Raw genomic sequence first — 19,077 nt, 5'->3', positions numbered from 1 at the left:
GCACAGACCTAAATCGAAATTGATAAGGAGTTGGTCAATGATACTTGAACATATACTTGTTTTGAGTACCTATTTATTTTCTATTAGTATCTATAGATTGATCACAAGTCGAAATATGGTTAGAGTCCTTACGTGCCTTGAACTTATACTGAATGCAGTTAATCTAGATTTCGTAATATTTTCTGATTTTTTTCATAATCGCCAATTAAACAGAAATATTTTTTCAATTTTTGTTATAGCCGCTGAAACAGCTATCAGACTAGCTATTATTAAGAAAATAACTCATAACTTATTTTGGATGATTATTATATTATATCACATATTAAATCCATATATTATATATATAGTTAATTTCTTAAGTTGCTTATTTATTATATATTATTATTTTAATATTAGTACTCAAACTTACAAAATAAAAAAATTGTTACTAAATTAGATTAATTTTTTATTTAATATTTTCTTATTTAAAATAAAAAAATTTAATATTTTTAATTTAAAAAAAAATTATTTTAGAAGAAGTTGAATTCATACATAATTTTATAAAAATTTATTTAATTTTTTTTAAAAAAATGAATAATTTCTAATTCACAACTTTTTTTTCATGGTAGAAATTACTTTGATAACAATTATCATTAATTTAACCATAAACTAAAGACGTTTGTAATTATTAAAAATATAATATTATAAAGTCAAATTAGAAAAATATTTAAATATATTATTATTAAATAGGAAAATTATAAAAAAAATCACTTGTCTGATGAATTTATTTTGCCCAAAATTTAAATTTAAAATTTAGAAAACGATTTAGTGTTACCTAATAATTTTTTTAAAAAAAATTATTAAAACTGAATTGCTAAATCTTATTTCAATTTTTTTTTTTATAAATTTTTTTCACTTCTGTTTTTTACGGTTTCCATATATTTTGACTAATTGCTTACATAGAAATTAATCCGAAGACTTGCACTTTGTCTTTTCGTTGACTTAGATTTGACTCAGTCTCCTTACTGTTTGGAATGGGACCAAAGACCAAAGACCAAAGACCAAAGACCAAAGACCAAATCCATTACGCTAACTATCGCCTTCTCCCTCTTTTCTTTTTTTTTTTTTTTATAATTTTAAATATGTATATTATTTAATTATTTTTATAAATAGCATTTATTCTGTACAACCGTGTGGAATATTTAATTTAAATTAAAATAATTGATTTAATTGAATTAATTTAAAATTTTAATTTTATTTTATTTTTTTTCGATTTTAATTTTTAAAAAAATAATTATTTTATTTCTATTTGATTTTATAAAAAAAAATAAAATTAAATCGAACCGATTAATTAGCAATATTATGTCATTTTGATAATATAAAGAGATCATAAAATATAAGAATGGTTCGTTTTAGTTTGATTCGTTTTGAAATACTTTAATAAAAAATAAAAGGTGTAAAGTTTAATCCATCAAACTAAATTGAATTAAACTGAATCAAATTTATTAGATTCAAATTGATTTCTCCTTTATTTATGCTCAATTTGATTTTGACAAATTATAAATACTTAAATTTTATTTTTTAATTTATTCGATTCAATTCGATTTTAAATCGAATAATATACTTTTATATGATTATATAGTTGCATGTATCAGCTTAAATTATTGCAAATCAAATAAACTTAGCCTTGGATTATTGTATATTCATCTATTTCTTCAATGAACTGAGCTATACAAAAAAAATTCTTCCAAACACTCAAACAATGTGGGAGTATTACATTCAAAGAAATTGAGCTAGGAGATCTCAATCGGAATATGATATTGTAAAAGAGGAATCTATCTATTCGCGAACTTTTTTGTTATTCAAAATTTAATAAATTTTTTGTAATTATATCATAATTTTTTTAATAATTATAATATATTTAATGTGATTAAAATGAAATTATGTCGTAATTGATCAATTTATGAGAATATAAAATAGTTAACGTTTACGGCAGTCATTTCGACACTCAAGTCAATAAACCAAAGAAAAGTATGAAGATAAGAAATTATTTAAAATTTCAGAATAATTGTATAAAAATTATATATTTTGATATTTACTATTATTAGTTTTTAGACTATAAGAAAATAAAATTAATTATCGCATATTTTGAAAATTCAATTAGTACTGATTAATTGATAAGAGATCTCGTAATTATAGGTGTAATGAAAAACTATTGGATTTACGCTCTCTAATGATAATTTCTTGTAGAGTGTTAGAGACTTCTTGTAGAGTTTTGTCCCGTAGTTGAAGACGCGAATCTTGTTGAATTCAACATGACTATAATTTAACTTGTTGGATATAAAGGAAAGATATATTTTTATTAAAAATATGTTTTTAATGAAATTAATTAAAATTATAATTTAACTTGTTTATAAAAAATAATAACTAGTAACTACAGTATTATTGGAATATTTAATATTTTTAAAATTGCAAAGTTTAAATTTAAAACCTCAATTAGAAGAAAAATTATATCAAAACAAATAAAATGAATAAAAATAATTATTTTATTTATAAAATTGATAATAATTGACTCTGGTAATTGAAAGTTTTATAAAAATATTAATCAGATTGACAACTAAAAATATCAGATCAAAATAATTAAATTTCATCAATTTAATTCAATTTGTTGAAAGTAATCAAACCATGCTCATTGCTGTCCAATTATAATAGAAATCGATTAATGGTCGGGCCAATGGGGTTTGATTTGTAGTTTTCTTGCATTCAAGATCTTTTATTTTTATTTTTATTTTTAATTTTCCAAACACAGGCAAAGAAAAAAAAACGAGCTGATGTTTAATTTATTATGGAAAATGTTTAATTTATAGTCCATGAATTTTTCCTTTTTCAGTACTTTGGAGGTGTGTGTGTGTAGGGCTCCTTTCCTCTCTGGGGACAGAGGGAGCACGTTTACGCCGACTAGGAGTTTAGGTTTAATATTGACGATTCCTTGGTGAGGTTTTGTTGGGACATGTTGGTAGGGCGAGCATATTTGGTTCAAATCAATTTTATCGTCAGGTTTTGTTGGGACCTGTTGGTAGGGGTGAGGAGTATTTGGTTGAAATCGAAAAAATCGATCGAATTAAATTAATTTAAAATTTTAGTTTGGTTTTTTATTCATTTTGGTTCGGTTCGATTTTTAATTTTAAAAATTTCAGTTATTTCGGTTCGGTTCAGTTTTGATCAGAAAAAATCAAAAAAACTGAACCGAACCGATTTAGTAATAATAATATGTTATTTTGAAATTAAATTATATTAGCATTAAAATATTTTAATTAAATTTTAAAATATTAAAAATAAAGTGTAAAAAATAAAAAATTTATTAAAAATTGAAACCGATTAAATCGAACCGAATCAGACCGGTTCAATTCTATTCGATTTCTAACCAAAATCGGTTCGATTTGATTTTCATAAATTCTAAAATTTCGGTTTTCGATTTATTCAGTTCGGTTCGGTTTTGAACTGAACCGACCGAATGCTCACCCTACATGTGGCTCACATGTGTTAGAAATCTGACGTCCCAATTGAAGATAAATGTGGGATGTTGGGCTAAGATAAGTTTAATGTTTTGGTGATGGGTTGTCTCCAATTCATTTTACATACGTTTCTTTTTTCTCTTAGATACGGAATTCATTGTCCACTTTATTTATTTTTTTATATATTCTTCGATAATCTCTCTCAAATCCAACTGGTCTTATCCAGCGGTGACTTGTCTTCATTGTGTGTTGTCGGGGATTGTGGTAGAGGCAAAGGACATTCAAATGGCTTTGGTTTCGACGGGCTTCTTGGCTTTTGAGTTGAGTGAGCTTCCTTCCTATGGGCTTTCTTAGTTTGGCCCTAGGCCTTGAGGTACCCTTTACCTTGTATGGATTTTTATCTGATTGCCCGTTAAGCTTTGAATGCAAGTCTATTTGCAAATCAGTCCAAAAATTTTAATATAAATTAAATTTAATTCATCAAATCAAGAAAATTTTTTTAAAAAAATTATTAACTTTAAACTAAATAAAAAACGGTTTTTAATAATTTTTTAGCTAAAAAAATCAAATTATTGGTCAATTTGATGACCCAATCTCAAACTGACCCATCCAAGTTAGCTCCCTCCAACAATCCGAAACTTGACTGAAAAATTAAATCAATAAAGTTTTTATTTCTTAAATCAATACTGACTCAAAACAATTTGTAACCATACAAGTCTCAAATTCAAATCCGATAACAATCCATCAAAATATGAAAGTAAACAAATAAAAAAATTTCAATAAATTGGATTCTCGTAAAATTTTTAAATTCCAAACAGGAAAATAATCCAAATCCAAATTGATTTAATCCATCGTTTACCACCTTCAAGTTAAATATATAAAGTATATTTTTTTTAATTCATGTAAAAAAATAAGTAGACCTGTCATCAGTCGGATATATAAATAGTTTTGGAAGATGAGTAAAATCACTCTGGTAGAAACAAATATGGCACTGAAGACTGAACAATAGTTCAGGTTGGTAATCAAGTCTGATCCTCACAGTGAACATCCACTCTAAATTTCTCTGGAAAAGCTTATATATGAGAGAAATAGTTCTATAAAATCAATGTTAACCACAGCTATCTCCAACAAAATATACACAAATAATTTCCATATCGAACAATCCTGAATGTTTGCTACCATACCAACGGCAAGATCTCAAAACCTCACCATGTTATTTTCGTTCTGTTGTTACACCAACAACGACATTGCTCACCTGCAACTTTCAGAAGCACTATTAGCATATGCATGAGAAAGAAAAAGAAAAAAGATTAAGGAAAAAAAGTGATTAAAAGATTTACCAGTTTGCCACTTTCATCCACAGACATAGGGTTTTCCACAACAACAGTTTGAGTTTGAGAATGGGGGGACTGCCAGAAGGGCATGACGGGGAGAACAAAAAATTAGTAAGCATCAGATGGGTGTGATGCGGGCGTGTGTATATATATATATATATATATATATATATATTACCAGCCAAGATCAGCGAAGGTCAATTACTCACCGTTGAAGTAGATGGTATCATTGCGGCAGCACCATTAGGTCTATTAGCTGGAAGTGGAACCCTCACATTACCCATCTGCAACATATATAACAATAGAGAGAAAAAGACGATCAGTACTTGCCAATTGAGACAAATTCATGAAAATTAGTACCACACTTATAACAAACGGTAATGCATCATCAGAGCTGTGATTTGTGTGCATAATGATAAAACAGGAAGAGCATTCAAAAGCATTTTTCCCTGTGAAAATGAAAGAAACCAGCGAGTTATCCAGTTCATTCGTATATAAATGTTGTTAAGTTAGCTTTACAGGAAAGGATATTGAAAGAGGACGACAAAAAATGATGATGTCCCAGCACACGATGTACAAGGCAAGAACCCAAACAAATGGTGAAAATAAAGTTTTGTAGATAGCAAAAGAAAGTCTGTCTATATTGCCATTTTGCCAATAAATTATCATCACAATTTAGGGAAAACTCTAGCACAAACCCATTAGCTCAGTGTTCTACATTGAATCCTGTATCAAGCTCCTTTCAACAAAAGTTTTAATCTAATGTTAGAGAAACTGATATAAACTGCCATAGGACATACGAGTGACAAATTTATTTAAAATTATCAAATTAACATCCTTATTACTGAAAATAGAAAAGGGGAAGAACATATCTACATGCCTATAACATTAATTACAAGGTCAAAAGATTCTTGGGAAAGAAATAATTGTAATTCAGCCAGATTAAGATGTGAAAATAGGTTGAAGGACAGCTGTTCACCAAGCTAAAGATGCCTGTTTGTAACTTCTTTCGGCCTCTCATTTATGTCCCAATTAAAATAAAGAAAAGAAGACTCGTTTCCCTGCTAACATATTTATCTCTACCCTTCAGACTTTATTATTAATAACAGCAGTTGTTGATTTAGCACAACTACTAAAATTACCAACCCAACGTTTAAGGGATGACAGGAAAGGAAGAGGGAAGAAATTTAGTGAGTATACCTATGTCACATGTAGAAGGAATAAGTAGCTAGGTAGGCTTTTGAAGGGAAATAACTAAGTGTTGTAATTGGAGGAAAAAAGCAGAGTTAGTTCAGTTATCCTTGTATAAATGTAAATGTTGGATCTGAATATCCATTCATTCAAGCATCAATAACAAGATTACAATTTCTCTCCCAATTCTATTTTCTTTTCTCACTTAAATCTACCTATTCTCTTTTCACCTGAATCTATTCTTCTTCTTCTTCTCATCTCTATTTCTTCTTCTTTCTCATCCCTATTTCTATTCTCAGTTCCTGTTCTTAACAATTTGGTATCAGAGCTTGGAGAATGGACTTTGCTTGGAAATGAATTTGATGGAATTGCAGACAAGTCCAGTTCACAGGCTGCCATTCCAAGTTCCAGGTTTCGCCTTTCAGTTCTTCCCTATATTTTACTACTTTTGTCTTTCTTGAAATTCTTTTCTCAAAACTTTCTTATTCTCCTTTCTTGAAAATCTTTGCTTCTTATTTTCATTAATTTCTATTTTCTTGATTTTCCTTCCATTCTCTTTCCTTGATCTCCTATTCTTTTTTCCAAGAATCAGACCTTGTTTTTCTTTTCTTTCTTGAATTCTTGAATCAAATTCTTTCTTCTTCTGTTGATTTCTGGTTCTTTCTTTTATTTTCTCCTTTAATTTTTCACTTCCTACATTTCAAGAAACCTATTTCTTGAATGTATTGAAATTTCAGTCTAGGGTTTTTACTGAAATTGATATTCCTTTTCTGCAATTTCCTCATATGAAAAAAAATCCCCTTCTTTCCTAATTCTTTGCATCTGTTAGAGTTCCCTTAAATGGTGCAGAATTCCTTTCTTTGAGACTCTTGTTTCTTCCTCAATTTCTGTTGGAAACAAAATATAAGAAGATTTTCAGACTATGGAAATGCAATCTTGAGAACAAAAAATTGAGAAGTTAGTCAGAGTGGAAATGAAAAAATTAAAGAAAGCAATTCAAGGGGTGAAGGAGAATATTGTAGTCTCCATTAATGAAAATCCACTTCTTGAAAAGTCAAGTGAAAAGCAAGGCGCCTTGAATGAAACTTCCAACAAGAATGAATAGTGCATTGAGATGGAGCAGGAGCAGAAGCAGGATTTTATTACTAATTTGGCTAATGCAAGGAAGGACTATGAGCGAAAGGATGAAGATGGTGGTGATGGAACATTGGAATCTGCAATGGGGAAAGGGAAATTGGAATTCATAATGGGGAAAATGAAAGTTATACCTGCAATTCTGAATGCAGAGATTTTTGGAGATGTTCTTGAAAACAAGAAAGATAAAGGAGTTGAAAAAAGTGTGGGTATTGTAAGCAAGTGGCAGAATTTTTGGAGCCAAGGAAGTGATTTCAGCTATTGTAATCCTACAGGTCTCATGGAAGATGAATAGGAAATATCTAGAAGGGAAAGGAAGAAAGTACAACAATAAAAAATATTATGATTTTGAAGGAACAAACATGGGAAATTTTTAGAAGGGAAAAGAAAAAAAAAATTCTGTCCATTAAGAGTCCACATTTCAGCTGGAGAATATAATGGAACTTAACATTTGCTATCCAAAATTCAGGAAATTAATTTGCTAGCAGAAGATGCTAATTTGGATTCTCACATTCTTTCAGCTCATGAGGTCTGAAATTCATTTCAATTTCCAGGTTTTTCACATTCTTGGGAGCAAGAATGTGCTCAAGAGAAAGGTATTGTCACATACAGAAGGAATAAGTAGTTAGGTAGGCTTTTGGAGGGAAATAACAAGTGTTGTAATTGGTGGAGATAAACAGAATTAATTCAGTTATCCTTATAAATGTAGATGTTGACTCTGCATATCCATCCATTCAAGAATCAATAATTACAATTTCTCTCTCCGAATTTTTTTTTTCCTCACCTAAATTTGTCTATTTTCTTCCCACCTGAATCTATTCTTCCACTTCTCATCTCTATTCTATTCTCTTCTCACCTGAATCTATTCTTCTTCTTCTCATCTCTATTTTTTCTTCTTTCCCATCCCTATTTCTATTCTCAGTTCCTGTTCTTAACCTCCTACTTCCAGGGGGTGTCTACTAAAGGGCGAAAATAATCATTTCAGCACCAACTACCTAATGACTGGGATAACAAATAAAAATGTGACAGCAACAGTCTAGCTAGAGGTAACAATTTGATGTACTTTCTAGCATCAACTATAACTCCATTATACAACTTTAATCTAAATAATCTTGGACATCTTTGGGCAATAATTTAACATCAAATAATTATGGGGACAGAAACAACACAGACAAGATGTTCCCTTCAATTATACTCATGAAACATATCCAATCAACTCTTGATTTCACGTATCTATGCAAATCTAATATCATGTAAATCCAAGCTTATGAGTAACAGGACATGGCAATTCAATATTTTGTTCATGATCCATATTCACTGTAATCCATGTAGGTCATAAACTCAAATTTCTCCACCGCATGGATTACAACATTATGCACATTCTAGATGAAGAAATTTAAGTTCAATAATCATATTATTTAAATATAGACCACTCAAGTTCTGCAGCAAATTCACCAAGTCACTTTTCAGTTGGGTGTCAAAACTTTGCAGTAACAATCAAGCCATAGGTGAAAGTTGACTTTTCTCTAAGCCTCTAAGCATTTGTAGCTACTCCATAATACAACTGAACCCAAATATGTTTGAATCCCTTCACAACCAAAATCTTATATCCTCAAATGCCAAAGTCAATCAGTGGAGAAACATATGCCACTGACTTGTGTTAACTTAAATTTCACAACAAATTATTAACCACTTCTTGATTTCAGATAATTCCACATGGTTCTAGTACTCATGCCAACCATAGTGAATAAGGACCTACTACAAAAGTTCAGCAATTTAAGATTACAAGTGATGTGGGATTGAATAAAGTCCATGATCCATATTCATTTTATCTGATATTTAAGCAAATCCAAGAATTCAAAAATCTCATATAGGCTACATAAAATCATGAACATCACGAGAGAGACAAGAAGTTCAAAAACCAGACTTAAAATAAAGAATTTCAAATCTTGAACAAAACGCATAGAGAGTATACTCAAATGTCAAAAATGGTATATTTAATACAGTATTTACTTACACTAACATTAGTAACATATTGGCAGATAGCACATTTGACAGATGGAGCCCCATAAGGATACATAAGTGTTGTCCGGCAGTTTCCACAATTGATGTGTGCGACTTGGCTAGATGCTTTCTCACAGACAGAAAATACAATAAAGAACAAATCAGTATACTAAACAGAACATCTAAAGATCTGACAAAAAAAAACAGAACATCTAAAGCAACAATTTTCAAGAATTGCAGAAGCCAATGCAATCTAGAAATATATTAATGAAAGATAGATAATTACAGACACAATGATATGAACGCAACAAAAAAGTGCATCACACCATTTTCCAAAAGCTTGGGGTGTATTTCCTTATGGAAATCAATTTTCTTTTTTCCAATTTTTCATTTTCTATAGAAAACAAGGGAAAAAAGCATTCCACTATCAATAATAAAAAAACAGTATTATTTATTTTACATCAATTAACTACCTTTATTATTATAAACAAATATTTTTTTAAAATAATTATTTAATTTTAGTTATGAAAATATTATAACATAATATTTGTTATAAGAAAGTCAATATTTTCCTTAGTTCCTATGCTACGAGGAAACCTATTAGTTGGTCCCTCGATTTTGAAAAATACATTAAAACATCCCTAACATTTTAAAAAGTCTACTGATTAGTCTCTCCATTAATTTTAACCGTTAAGTATTTTACTATTTAATCTCTACGATTTAAAAAAATTCATTAGTTAATGCATCATATTTCTAAAAAGTCTACTAATTAGTCCATCTACATAGAGAGACATGACAGGAACATTTTAATATATTTTTACAAAACAGAGAGACCAACTAATGAGTTTTCCCATATCTATCCATTCCAAATTATAGGCCTCTTCCCTTTTAGAGATAATAATTTATTGATTAGCTTCCTAATATATCCCTATTTAATAGGTATTGAAAAAGTAAAGTTATTAATTTCAAGAATAAATTGGTAATGGAACAACATGAGTGGATGGTACATTAGAAAAGACAATATAAAATATCTTGCTTAACCATATTGACTATATTTTCTAAATTCATGTGAAAAAATAAATAAATTTATCTTTTTGGATAGAGAGAGTCACTAATATTTTGTTCCTTTTTTATAATTCCAAATTTTTTAACTTTCATTAGATATGACTATAAGAGATAGAAAGGAGGTCCCTAAAATTGTTTTAACATTTATGATAAAATTATTTTTTTTTTAGATTTATCAACATAGTTATGATTATCAATAACTATTAGCTTTTACTATTATATGATCAAATTTATAAGTAAATTACAATATAATTTTGTCGGTGTGTGTAATTTCTTTGGATAAGTTATAGCATGTTTAAGTTCGAAGTACCTTTTCTCTAGAAAAATATCCTCATAATTTAGTGAATCAATGGATAGCTCAACAAAAATATTATGTTTGCCAAGCATTAAGAACATTTTGCTTGGCTATAAAAATAAAATGAAATAAAAAAATCTTGTATACTAAATTGGCCTAGTCCAAGAGATAATGCTTCACATCTTAAGCATGGAATTTTATATTATACCTGGTGCAGGGTTTGTAGTGTGACAACAGGAGCATCTTACACTTGTTGCCCCACGTGAATACATCAGCAATGTCCGACAACCCAAACATACAAGATGAGCCATTTCCACCCCTGCAAGAGTAACATGAAAACTTAGGCAATCAAATCACGTTTCTATATTGTAACAATATCGAATAATTTAAATGTTAAATAAAACTTCTTAGCATAAAAACATAAATTTGATTATTAATATAATATTTGATCAGTCATTAATTATAAATAATACGATCACATGACATAATTATTCAGAATTAAGAGTAAGCATGTTATTGATAAATCTCCGACATTAGTCACTAGCTACTAGGAATATGTTTGAAATAGAGCTTTAGTAATATAAAACTGACATCACTAATTGAATAATACATATAAGTAAAGAACCAAATTCTTGAGCAGATAATTCTCTCTATTTCTAAAACAACACTCAACGATTCAGTAAAAGTACCAAAAACTGTCTACCTTGCTGTAGTTTAAGCTAATTACAAGTAATCATGTGATAAAACTAGCAAGGAGTAGCTTATCACCAACTGAATAAGTCTAGTCCAAGTACTACAAAAAAATAAATAACCATGAAATTACATAAATCTTTGGTGGCACACTTGACTTCTATTAGCACCTTTTATACACCTGAATATTTATTTTTGTAGCTAACATGCATAATTTTCCTGGTCAGTAGCATGTACCCACAAGGTTATCATGCATAGAACAAAAACTCTCATTTACACTCTCTCCCCCTTGCTCCTATCTCTACCAGTCTACCGCATTCACCTTTTCCTCTCCGCAAGAGGTCTATCTTTTTCCCTAAACCATTCCAATAAATCTACTCTTCTGCAGTTCTAACCCTCACCAGTCGTCTTATTTGCAAAAAGCAACTTGGTCAAATGAAATTCTTGTGCAGAGGTATAATAAAATTTACATGCACACATAATCAGCATCAACAGAATTTATAAAGCCATGCAATCCCACACCTATTGGCTATCATTTATCACTACACTTTATTGTGGCACTCATTTTTCTGCTCGTACATTTGGAATTGAAGACTCAAGTTTTAGTGACAAAAAAATGGTCACTATCAGAGGACTTCACAAATCTGAAGGCAACACCAATAGCATTGAGATCAATGGCCTTGCCAGCTGTGCCATCGAAGAATACAATAAGAAACTGGTATAAATTATTATATATCATTTATTTGTAGGAGTAATAGGTTTGATTGTTGATGAAGAATTTTGACTGTGCTTCTTGCATAGAACACATTACTGGAGTTTGCAAGAGTGGTGAAGGTGAAGGAGCAAATGGTGGCTGGAACTATTCATCAATCATCACCTTACCATGAAAGCAATAGAGGTTAAAGAAGAAACTTTTTGAAGAGGTCTAGAGGAAGCCTGGCTTAATTTGAAGAAATTACAAGAGTTCAAGCATGCTGGCAATGTTGACTACGGTGCCCTCTACTTTACCTTGTCATAATTAGATGTTCAAAAAAAAAAAAAAGAATAACTTTCCTGAACTTAATTTCTTCAACTATTAAACCATAGCTATAAGTTTCATTTTGCTACTTTTGCAGAGATAAAAGTCATCGTAAGGGATTGAAATGACTTGCTTTGCAGAGATATAAAGAACACAAAAGCAAATGAAGAAATAAGGTAACAGAAAGATAGAATGGTAGAGATATTACATGTGTGCTATGTCAGATTTTATTTATTTTGCAGTCATTTGATACCCATGTAGTTCATATTCAACATAACGACAATTTTGTTTATTAGCATAAAAATAAAAACTCAGGTGGTTCAAGCGAAGGTTGAGGGTGTACATTTTTCAAATAAGTTTCATGCATTTAGCCATTCCATCTAGTTTCAGCATTGTATTTTGCTAATATAATTAACACATCATAGAGTGGGGGAAAACAACAGTGAGGCGTTCATTATTTAGAGGCACAAATCAGAAAAAGTTTTCAAGCTTAATGCAGGCAATTGAAAAACTGTATAAGGTCAAGATTATGACAACATAAAGCATAGCGTACCCCTAAACTGCTCTATATCAAAATGATAGACATGAAAGAAATGTACCTAGAGGAGGAGGGGCAAAGGTAATTGTATTACATAATGCACAACAGACATTTGTTGCACCTCTTGGATAAAGAAGAATGTTCCTACACCCACTACACTGAAGCTGGCTCTGCATATCTGCAATTGCAAAATAGGATTACACCATTATCATAAGCACATTCAAAGCAATGCTCAGCTTTGAATTTCATTTAAAAAATATGATTCTGCATGAACAAAAAATCCCTAAGGTTTATAAAAATTAATCATGAACTTTATGCACTTTTTGAATACCTATGCATTTATTTTATCAATTTGGTTCACACGTCATTAATTTTATTTCAAAAATATCCATTTATATGGTGGTATATTTGATACATGAATAAGATAGTCAAATAATGTGAGCCCATTATTAGAACAACCACACACATCAACATTTTGAAAGATCTGGGAATTGTTGATAAAAGGGTTGCACTTTCCTGCACAAAAAATTTAAGAGAAAAATAAATTGAAAGAACACTAGTTTAGACACCATAGTACTAGATGCATAGGCTCTCTTTGTTGTATTAATTCCAAATATCAAATGCCTCCATCCCCAAGTAAATAACATATTCAAGATAACCTCCCAAAACGTTATCATGTGTTGCATCCGTAAGTCAAACAGCATATTCAACTTCAAACTAACTTTTAGGAGTCCATTGGCATGACGGTAAATGTATATTTCATCTCCTCCTTTTGCAAATGAGAGGGTAAAAAAATAAAAATAAAAATGCATGTAGAACCCAATGTGCTTAAACTGTTTCAACAATTAACAGCTTGGAATTACTAATCAACCTGGAAATGGTGAAAAACTGAACATGTAATGGAACTGGCACATCTTATTAATGTGAAACAGTTTTCTTCACATGAATTTTCTGCACACTTAGCATGAAGGTGGAATGGAGCTAGCAATTTGGATACAAAACCCACAATAAATCTTCTCCAATGGAGCTGGCGTATTAGTGTTGGCACTTCTTACGTTTTATTGTGTCCTAATGGAATTCAAACTATAAAGCCTATATTATTTTAACACAATTATCAATGCAAAACATGCAATATCCGATGTGCCCAAGTGAAATCCATGAAAGAACCAAAAAACCATTTCCCTAATCCATTAAGAAGCAAAATCATTAGAATAGCCAATATCCATTTGCAGTCCAGAATCCCAAAACTTATAATCAGTAAAAGAAATTGAAGTCCGACGCCTTCCAAAAAACGAAAACTATTCTATAACAACTTCTATCTCATCAAATAGAAGATAAAACTACAATAAAATTGCAAATCAAGGCCAAAACAAAATGAAAGCGAGGGGCGGGGAGAGAGATAACCTGAATCGGTTCAAAAGAAGAACCGCCTTGCACGCTTTACAGGAGCAGTCGAAATGGAAGAGTCAAACACCTAAAAACCCAAATGAAAAATCATCAAACAGAAAATAACCCAAGGATCAAGCAATCATAAACCAGAGAAAAATTAAACAAAAACAAATACCCAATCCTTTAGCTTTGACGATAACAACGATTTCGAAATTATACAAACAAGAAGCACTCGGTGATGACGAAACCAAGGAGATCAGGTGGACGCTCAGGACCCAAAATCAAATGGAATTTTTAAATAATTTTTTGAAATATGAAATTGGGTCAAAAAGGAAAAGGAGAAATCAAGGGGCTTATATGGAGAAATGTGAATATATGGAATGTGGATTGCATAGAGTAAGGCTATATCGTTGATTGAGTTGTTGCTGAAAATAGGTGGAGATTAGAGATTAGGATTGGCGATGGAATCTGTCAACGACAAACAAATAAACGAAAACCTTCCCTTTTGGAAAATTCCTTGCCAACATTGGCCTGGCTGTGCACCACCGTCAGGTGGGCCCACTTCTTGTACGGTTGGGTTCACGGAGTGGTGGCTACGATTGTGCAATCCGTTGGTTTTGTAATTCTAGAAGTTCAAATTTGCCCTCAAATAATCTTGAAAAATTAGAGAAATGTTCAAATTTATCCCTTAAATTTTTCATCAAAATTCAAAATAAATTGAATTCAAATTTCTTAAAAATTTTAGATGAAAAATATTTCTCAATAAAACATCTTTAATATTCAAAAAATTTAATTAATAAAAAATATTTTATTAATTAAAAGAACAAATAAGCTATTTTAAAAAAATAATGAAATTTTTTAATAAATTTTATTTTTAAATTAAAATTAAATAATAAAAAATAAATTATCTTATTAAAAAATATTTTATACTGAAATTGAATAATATTTTATGTGAAAAATATTTTTTAATAAAATAATTTATTTTTATTTAATTTTAATTTAAAAAATAAAATTATTAATAAATTTATACAAATATTTTAATAAGAATTTCAATATATGAAAGATAATTTTTTATTTTTAAGAGAAAAATTATTTTTTATTTAAAATAGCTCACTCTTTTCTATTAAAAAATATTTTTTATTAATTAAAATTTTTAATGACCAAATAAAAAATACTTTTTATAAAATAAATAGAGTCTAAGTCTAAATAATTTTTATTATTATAATAATATAATATTATATATTAATAATAAAATTATTTTCAATAATAAAACATTTCATTTTGTAATTTTAATATAAAAATTATATATTAAATTTTTTTTAATTAAAAAATAAATTGGAGGAGTAGAATATAAGATTTCTCAGATTTATTTAGATGCACTTACTGTCAAATTAAATCTGTGAGTATTATTAAATTTTTTTTTATTTTTTCGTTTTAAATTTTTATTTTAATTAAAGAATATAATTTTTTGATATTTTAAATTATAAAAATAATATCATATTATTAGAAAAATACTATTTTCTTAGATTAAAACTTATTTTATACTTAAATGTACAATTCAGGACTTTAATTACTAAAAAGGTCAAATTTAACTTGTTTTGATTTTGATAAAAAGTTAAAGAACTAATTTAATTTTTTTAAAACCAAACAAGGCAATTTTATTTTTTTTATAAATTACTCTCTAAACTTTATTTATAAATTTAAATTAATCATATCCTAATGATATTATATTTTAAATAATATTTTTTTTATAATTTTAAATATTATATAGTGATGACCGCTGGATTTCTCAACCCCGGTCTGCGGCCAAGCCCACGATAGCAGCCCATTATCTAGCAGCCCTCAAGCCTCGTACATGCACCAGGTCCGATCCGCTCAGCCTTGAGACCGGGCTCCAGTTAGTCTCTTCAGTCAGGCCGGTCCAGCATTGTCGGCCCAACGAACAGATCCTCTTTGGGCTCAGTCTTAATTCTACCTTTCGGCCCAGTTCAGGATTAGGAGAGAGGCCTACCCATCCGTCACAGGGGCCACCCGCATGCGCATCAGAGAAGAACCAGAAGCCGTTACTCATGGAACAGAGATCTGATTTTCTCGTACGTTCATATTAACGTGACAGAGACAGGTGACCCAATAATATACATTCTATTACACGTCACCAGCGGACAAAATAAAACATATAAAATAAGAAATACTCTCCTCTAGATCTAAACTTTTTCAGATTTACAAAACCCTTATAAAATCCTATTTTCCTGGATTTCAGATCATCCTATAGAGTTGAGTTGAATTAAAGACTTATTTAGTTTAATTTTTACACACAACTTATATTTGATAGCTATTACTGGTAAGTAATAACTGATAATTAAATGAAGCAAATATTTGTGAAACGTGTGACAAATTATATTTAATTATTATTATTTTATATAGAATCATTAATAAAAGTATTTATTATATAATTAATAATTTATTTTATAAAAATATAATTATTAATTTAACATTTCATATCATTTTATTTTATTATATAGAGAATTATGTAATAAAAATTAAATAATATAAAATAAACATAAGTATAAAAATAATATATCTAAATAGCCTTAAAACGTTTATTCAACACATTTATAATAGTGAAAATAAATTTTATTAGTAAAGAAATTATTATATATAAAATTAAGTAATAAAAATTAAATAATAATTACAAGAATATTTTATCTAATCTTGAAACGTTTATTAATACATTTATAATAATTAAAATAAATTTTATAAGCACTCATAAATTTAACTGAATAATAAATATATTTAAATAAATTTAAAAATTTTCATGTTTTACTTTCAGCTTTTCATTTTAGAAAATAATTAAAAAAATAAATTTTATAAATAAAGAAATCTAATAATATAAGGTAGTAACATTGCAAACAACAAAGGAATGCCCCAGATAAGAAAGAAACATTCAAAACGTTGTGCTTCGTGCGACGGTACAAAGGCTGGTGTCGTGCAACGACGGTGCCATGTTGCTGCTAATCGATGGCAGATGGAGTTGCTTTGTGCATCACTGCTGCTGCTGGAGGGCGACGTCGCTGCTGTTGCTGCTGTGAGGCGCGACATCGTTGCTGCTGTGCGAGGCGCAAGATGTTGCTGATTCTCCGGCTTTGATTTTGATCGAATGTGGAAGAGGAAGACAAAAATGGAAGAGGAAGAAGAGAAGAAGGGAGAAGAGAGGGCGGGTAGAATAATGGTTAAAGCATTAGTTAGGGTTGTTTAATTGTAAAGAATGAATTTATGGTTAGAAAATTAATGGTTGAGATTAAAAATTAAAAAAAGGTCAAAAATGACAAAGCCAAGTTTTGAATTAAGAGTTTCAACCAAAAAGTTTCAAAGTAGGAAAAATATTAGTATGAGTTTCTCCAATTTTTTTAATTTTATTTAGGGTTTTATTCTTCTTCTTGAACTTGAATATTTTGGTTTTGGGCAATTTAATGTTTTGATTTGGTGTTTTGAATGGAAGCTGGGTCTTTTAAGAGCTTTGCTTGAATTAAGATTGAACTTCTGAACGGATGGATAATGATTATGGGGAATAATTTGAACATAGAGGTTGACTAGGGTAGTTTGCTTTTTTATTTTTTTTATTTTAATTAAAAATAAAAAATATTTTTAATTATAAAATTAGATATATGTTTATTGTTAAAAATATATATTATTTTATTGATTTAAACTGAATCTGACATATTTTTCTTCTTCAAATTTAAATAACAAAGAAGTGAGAAAATAACCTTACCCATTAAAATTTTGAATTTCTTAGCTTAAATGTAGATTTTGCCTATTCCGCTTTAAATTTATTATTATTTTTCGTCTTATTTTTTACTCTCAAATGACATTTCAGATTTCTCAATCTCTATTATTACAAAAAATGCATTCACCGAAAGAAATGTAATAGGCGATTAATTAATAATGAAATATTAAGTGAATTCTATTATCCCCTAATTTTAGAAGGAGAGTTGTTTTCTCTTTTTTCCTAATAAAAAAAATAAAAAATAGTATCACTTCCCACTCTCTATCATCACAACCTAAAACATGCCAAAAAGAAAACTACTACAAAAAATAAAGGTGGATAACTTGCGAAGAAAATAAATCTTCAAAAATCCTAGTGAATTATGATTTTATCTTTTGAATTGTGATTCGTCAATTTTCCATAAATTGGGAGACAATTTCTACACTTGGAGGACAGCATGGTGTTTTTTAGCCTACCTCATATTTTGCGAGATTACCCTAGTCCACATATCCTATGCTTTGGACTCACGTCACCCTATGGAATATTGTCGCACCCTGTGCTTCCGAACACAAGTTACATCACTCAATGTTATGCCAGCGCGCCTAAGAGACTCACACCAACAGGAGCTACCACTTTTGCGCCTTGCCAACTAGCTCTTGTGCACCATGCTAACGCCATCTCTAATTGTGAAGTTCCTCCTTCATGAAAATTGCTCAATTCAGCAGGCAATTTAGATCTCACCTATAATTGATTGGCCTAGACTTCTTGTTAGACTTGCGAGAGATCCTTAGAAGTAAATCATATTCTCCTCCAACTAATGTAGAACACCTTTATTGCATTTGCAAATAAGCAAGCACCTCATCCTCATTTTCTCATAAACTGAGCTCATGCTTCCAAGTTGCTTTGACATCAGAAAGGCCTTTTCAATACAACAAATACTCTTTGAAATTTAAATGGTTTCCCATCTTGGCACCACTCGATAGACAATGATCTCCTTCACTTAGTTGGCATAGCTCTTACTTATGGCCATCCTGACTTATACTCGAAAATAAAGGAAGTTTGTCACACATGGTAAGGATTCGTGCATGCATCATATTCTCTTAAGATGGACTCCTATTTAGAGCAATATTGAGGATTCATTTGAAAATAGGGCTTTTATTCA

General features: G+C 29.6%; 1 protein-coding gene across 3 annotated transcripts; it reads right to left on the bottom strand.

The window, feature by feature from the left end:
* Positions 1-4,450: 4,450 nt before the first annotated feature.
* Positions 4,451-14,764, bottom strand: LOC110603611 (protein LSD1). 3 transcript variants are annotated; one of them, XM_021741404.2, is made up of 8 exons: positions 14,328-14,762; positions 14,168-14,237; positions 12,825-12,941; positions 10,726-10,836; positions 9,177-9,283; positions 5,038-5,112; positions 4,835-4,903; positions 4,451-4,749 (listed from the first exon to the last, which is right to left on the bottom strand). In XM_021741404.2, exons 3-8 carry the CDS (start codon positions 12,937-12,939, stop codon positions 4,708-4,710), a joined length of 519 nt encoding a protein of 172 aa, XP_021597096.1. In that variant the 5' UTR covers positions 12,940-12,941; positions 14,168-14,237; positions 14,328-14,762; the 3' UTR covers positions 4,451-4,707. The 3 variants fall into 3 exon arrangements, with proteins under 3 accessions (XP_021597096.1, XP_021597095.1, XP_043807596.1); XM_021741403.2 differs by having other exon boundaries at positions 9,171-9,283; positions 14,328-14,760; XM_043951661.1 differs by lacking the exons at positions 4,451-4,749; positions 4,835-4,903; positions 5,038-5,112 and adding an exon at positions 6,638-6,906 and having other exon boundaries at positions 9,171-9,283; positions 14,328-14,764.
* Between the last annotated feature and the right edge of the window lie 4,313 nt (positions 14,765-19,077).

Source organism: Manihot esculenta, chromosome 16 (assembly GCF_001659605.2).
Source record: "Manihot esculenta cultivar AM560-2 chromosome 16, M.esculenta_v8, whole genome shotgun sequence".
Lineage (NCBI taxonomy): Eukaryota > Viridiplantae > Streptophyta > Magnoliopsida > Malpighiales > Euphorbiaceae > Manihot > Manihot esculenta.
The sequence above is the reverse complement of the archived record's forward strand: the minus strand, read 5'-3'. Positions and strand labels throughout refer to the sequence as shown.

Bases quoted from the DNA above. Each gene is read 5' to 3' on its own strand.
- LOC110603611 (XM_021741403.2), bottom strand. From the start codon at position 12,939: ATGCAGAGCCAGCTTCAGTGTAGTGGGTGTAGGAACATTCTTCTTTAT. The intron at 5,113-9,170 runs GTAAGTAAATAC...TATATGTTGCAG, and splicing joins AATATGTTACTAATGTTAGT to ATGGGTAATGTGAGGGTTCC. The intron at 4,750-4,834 runs GTAAATCTTTTA...TGAAAGTTGCAG, and splicing joins TGGATGAAAGTGGCAAACTG to GTGAGCAATGTCGTTGTTGG.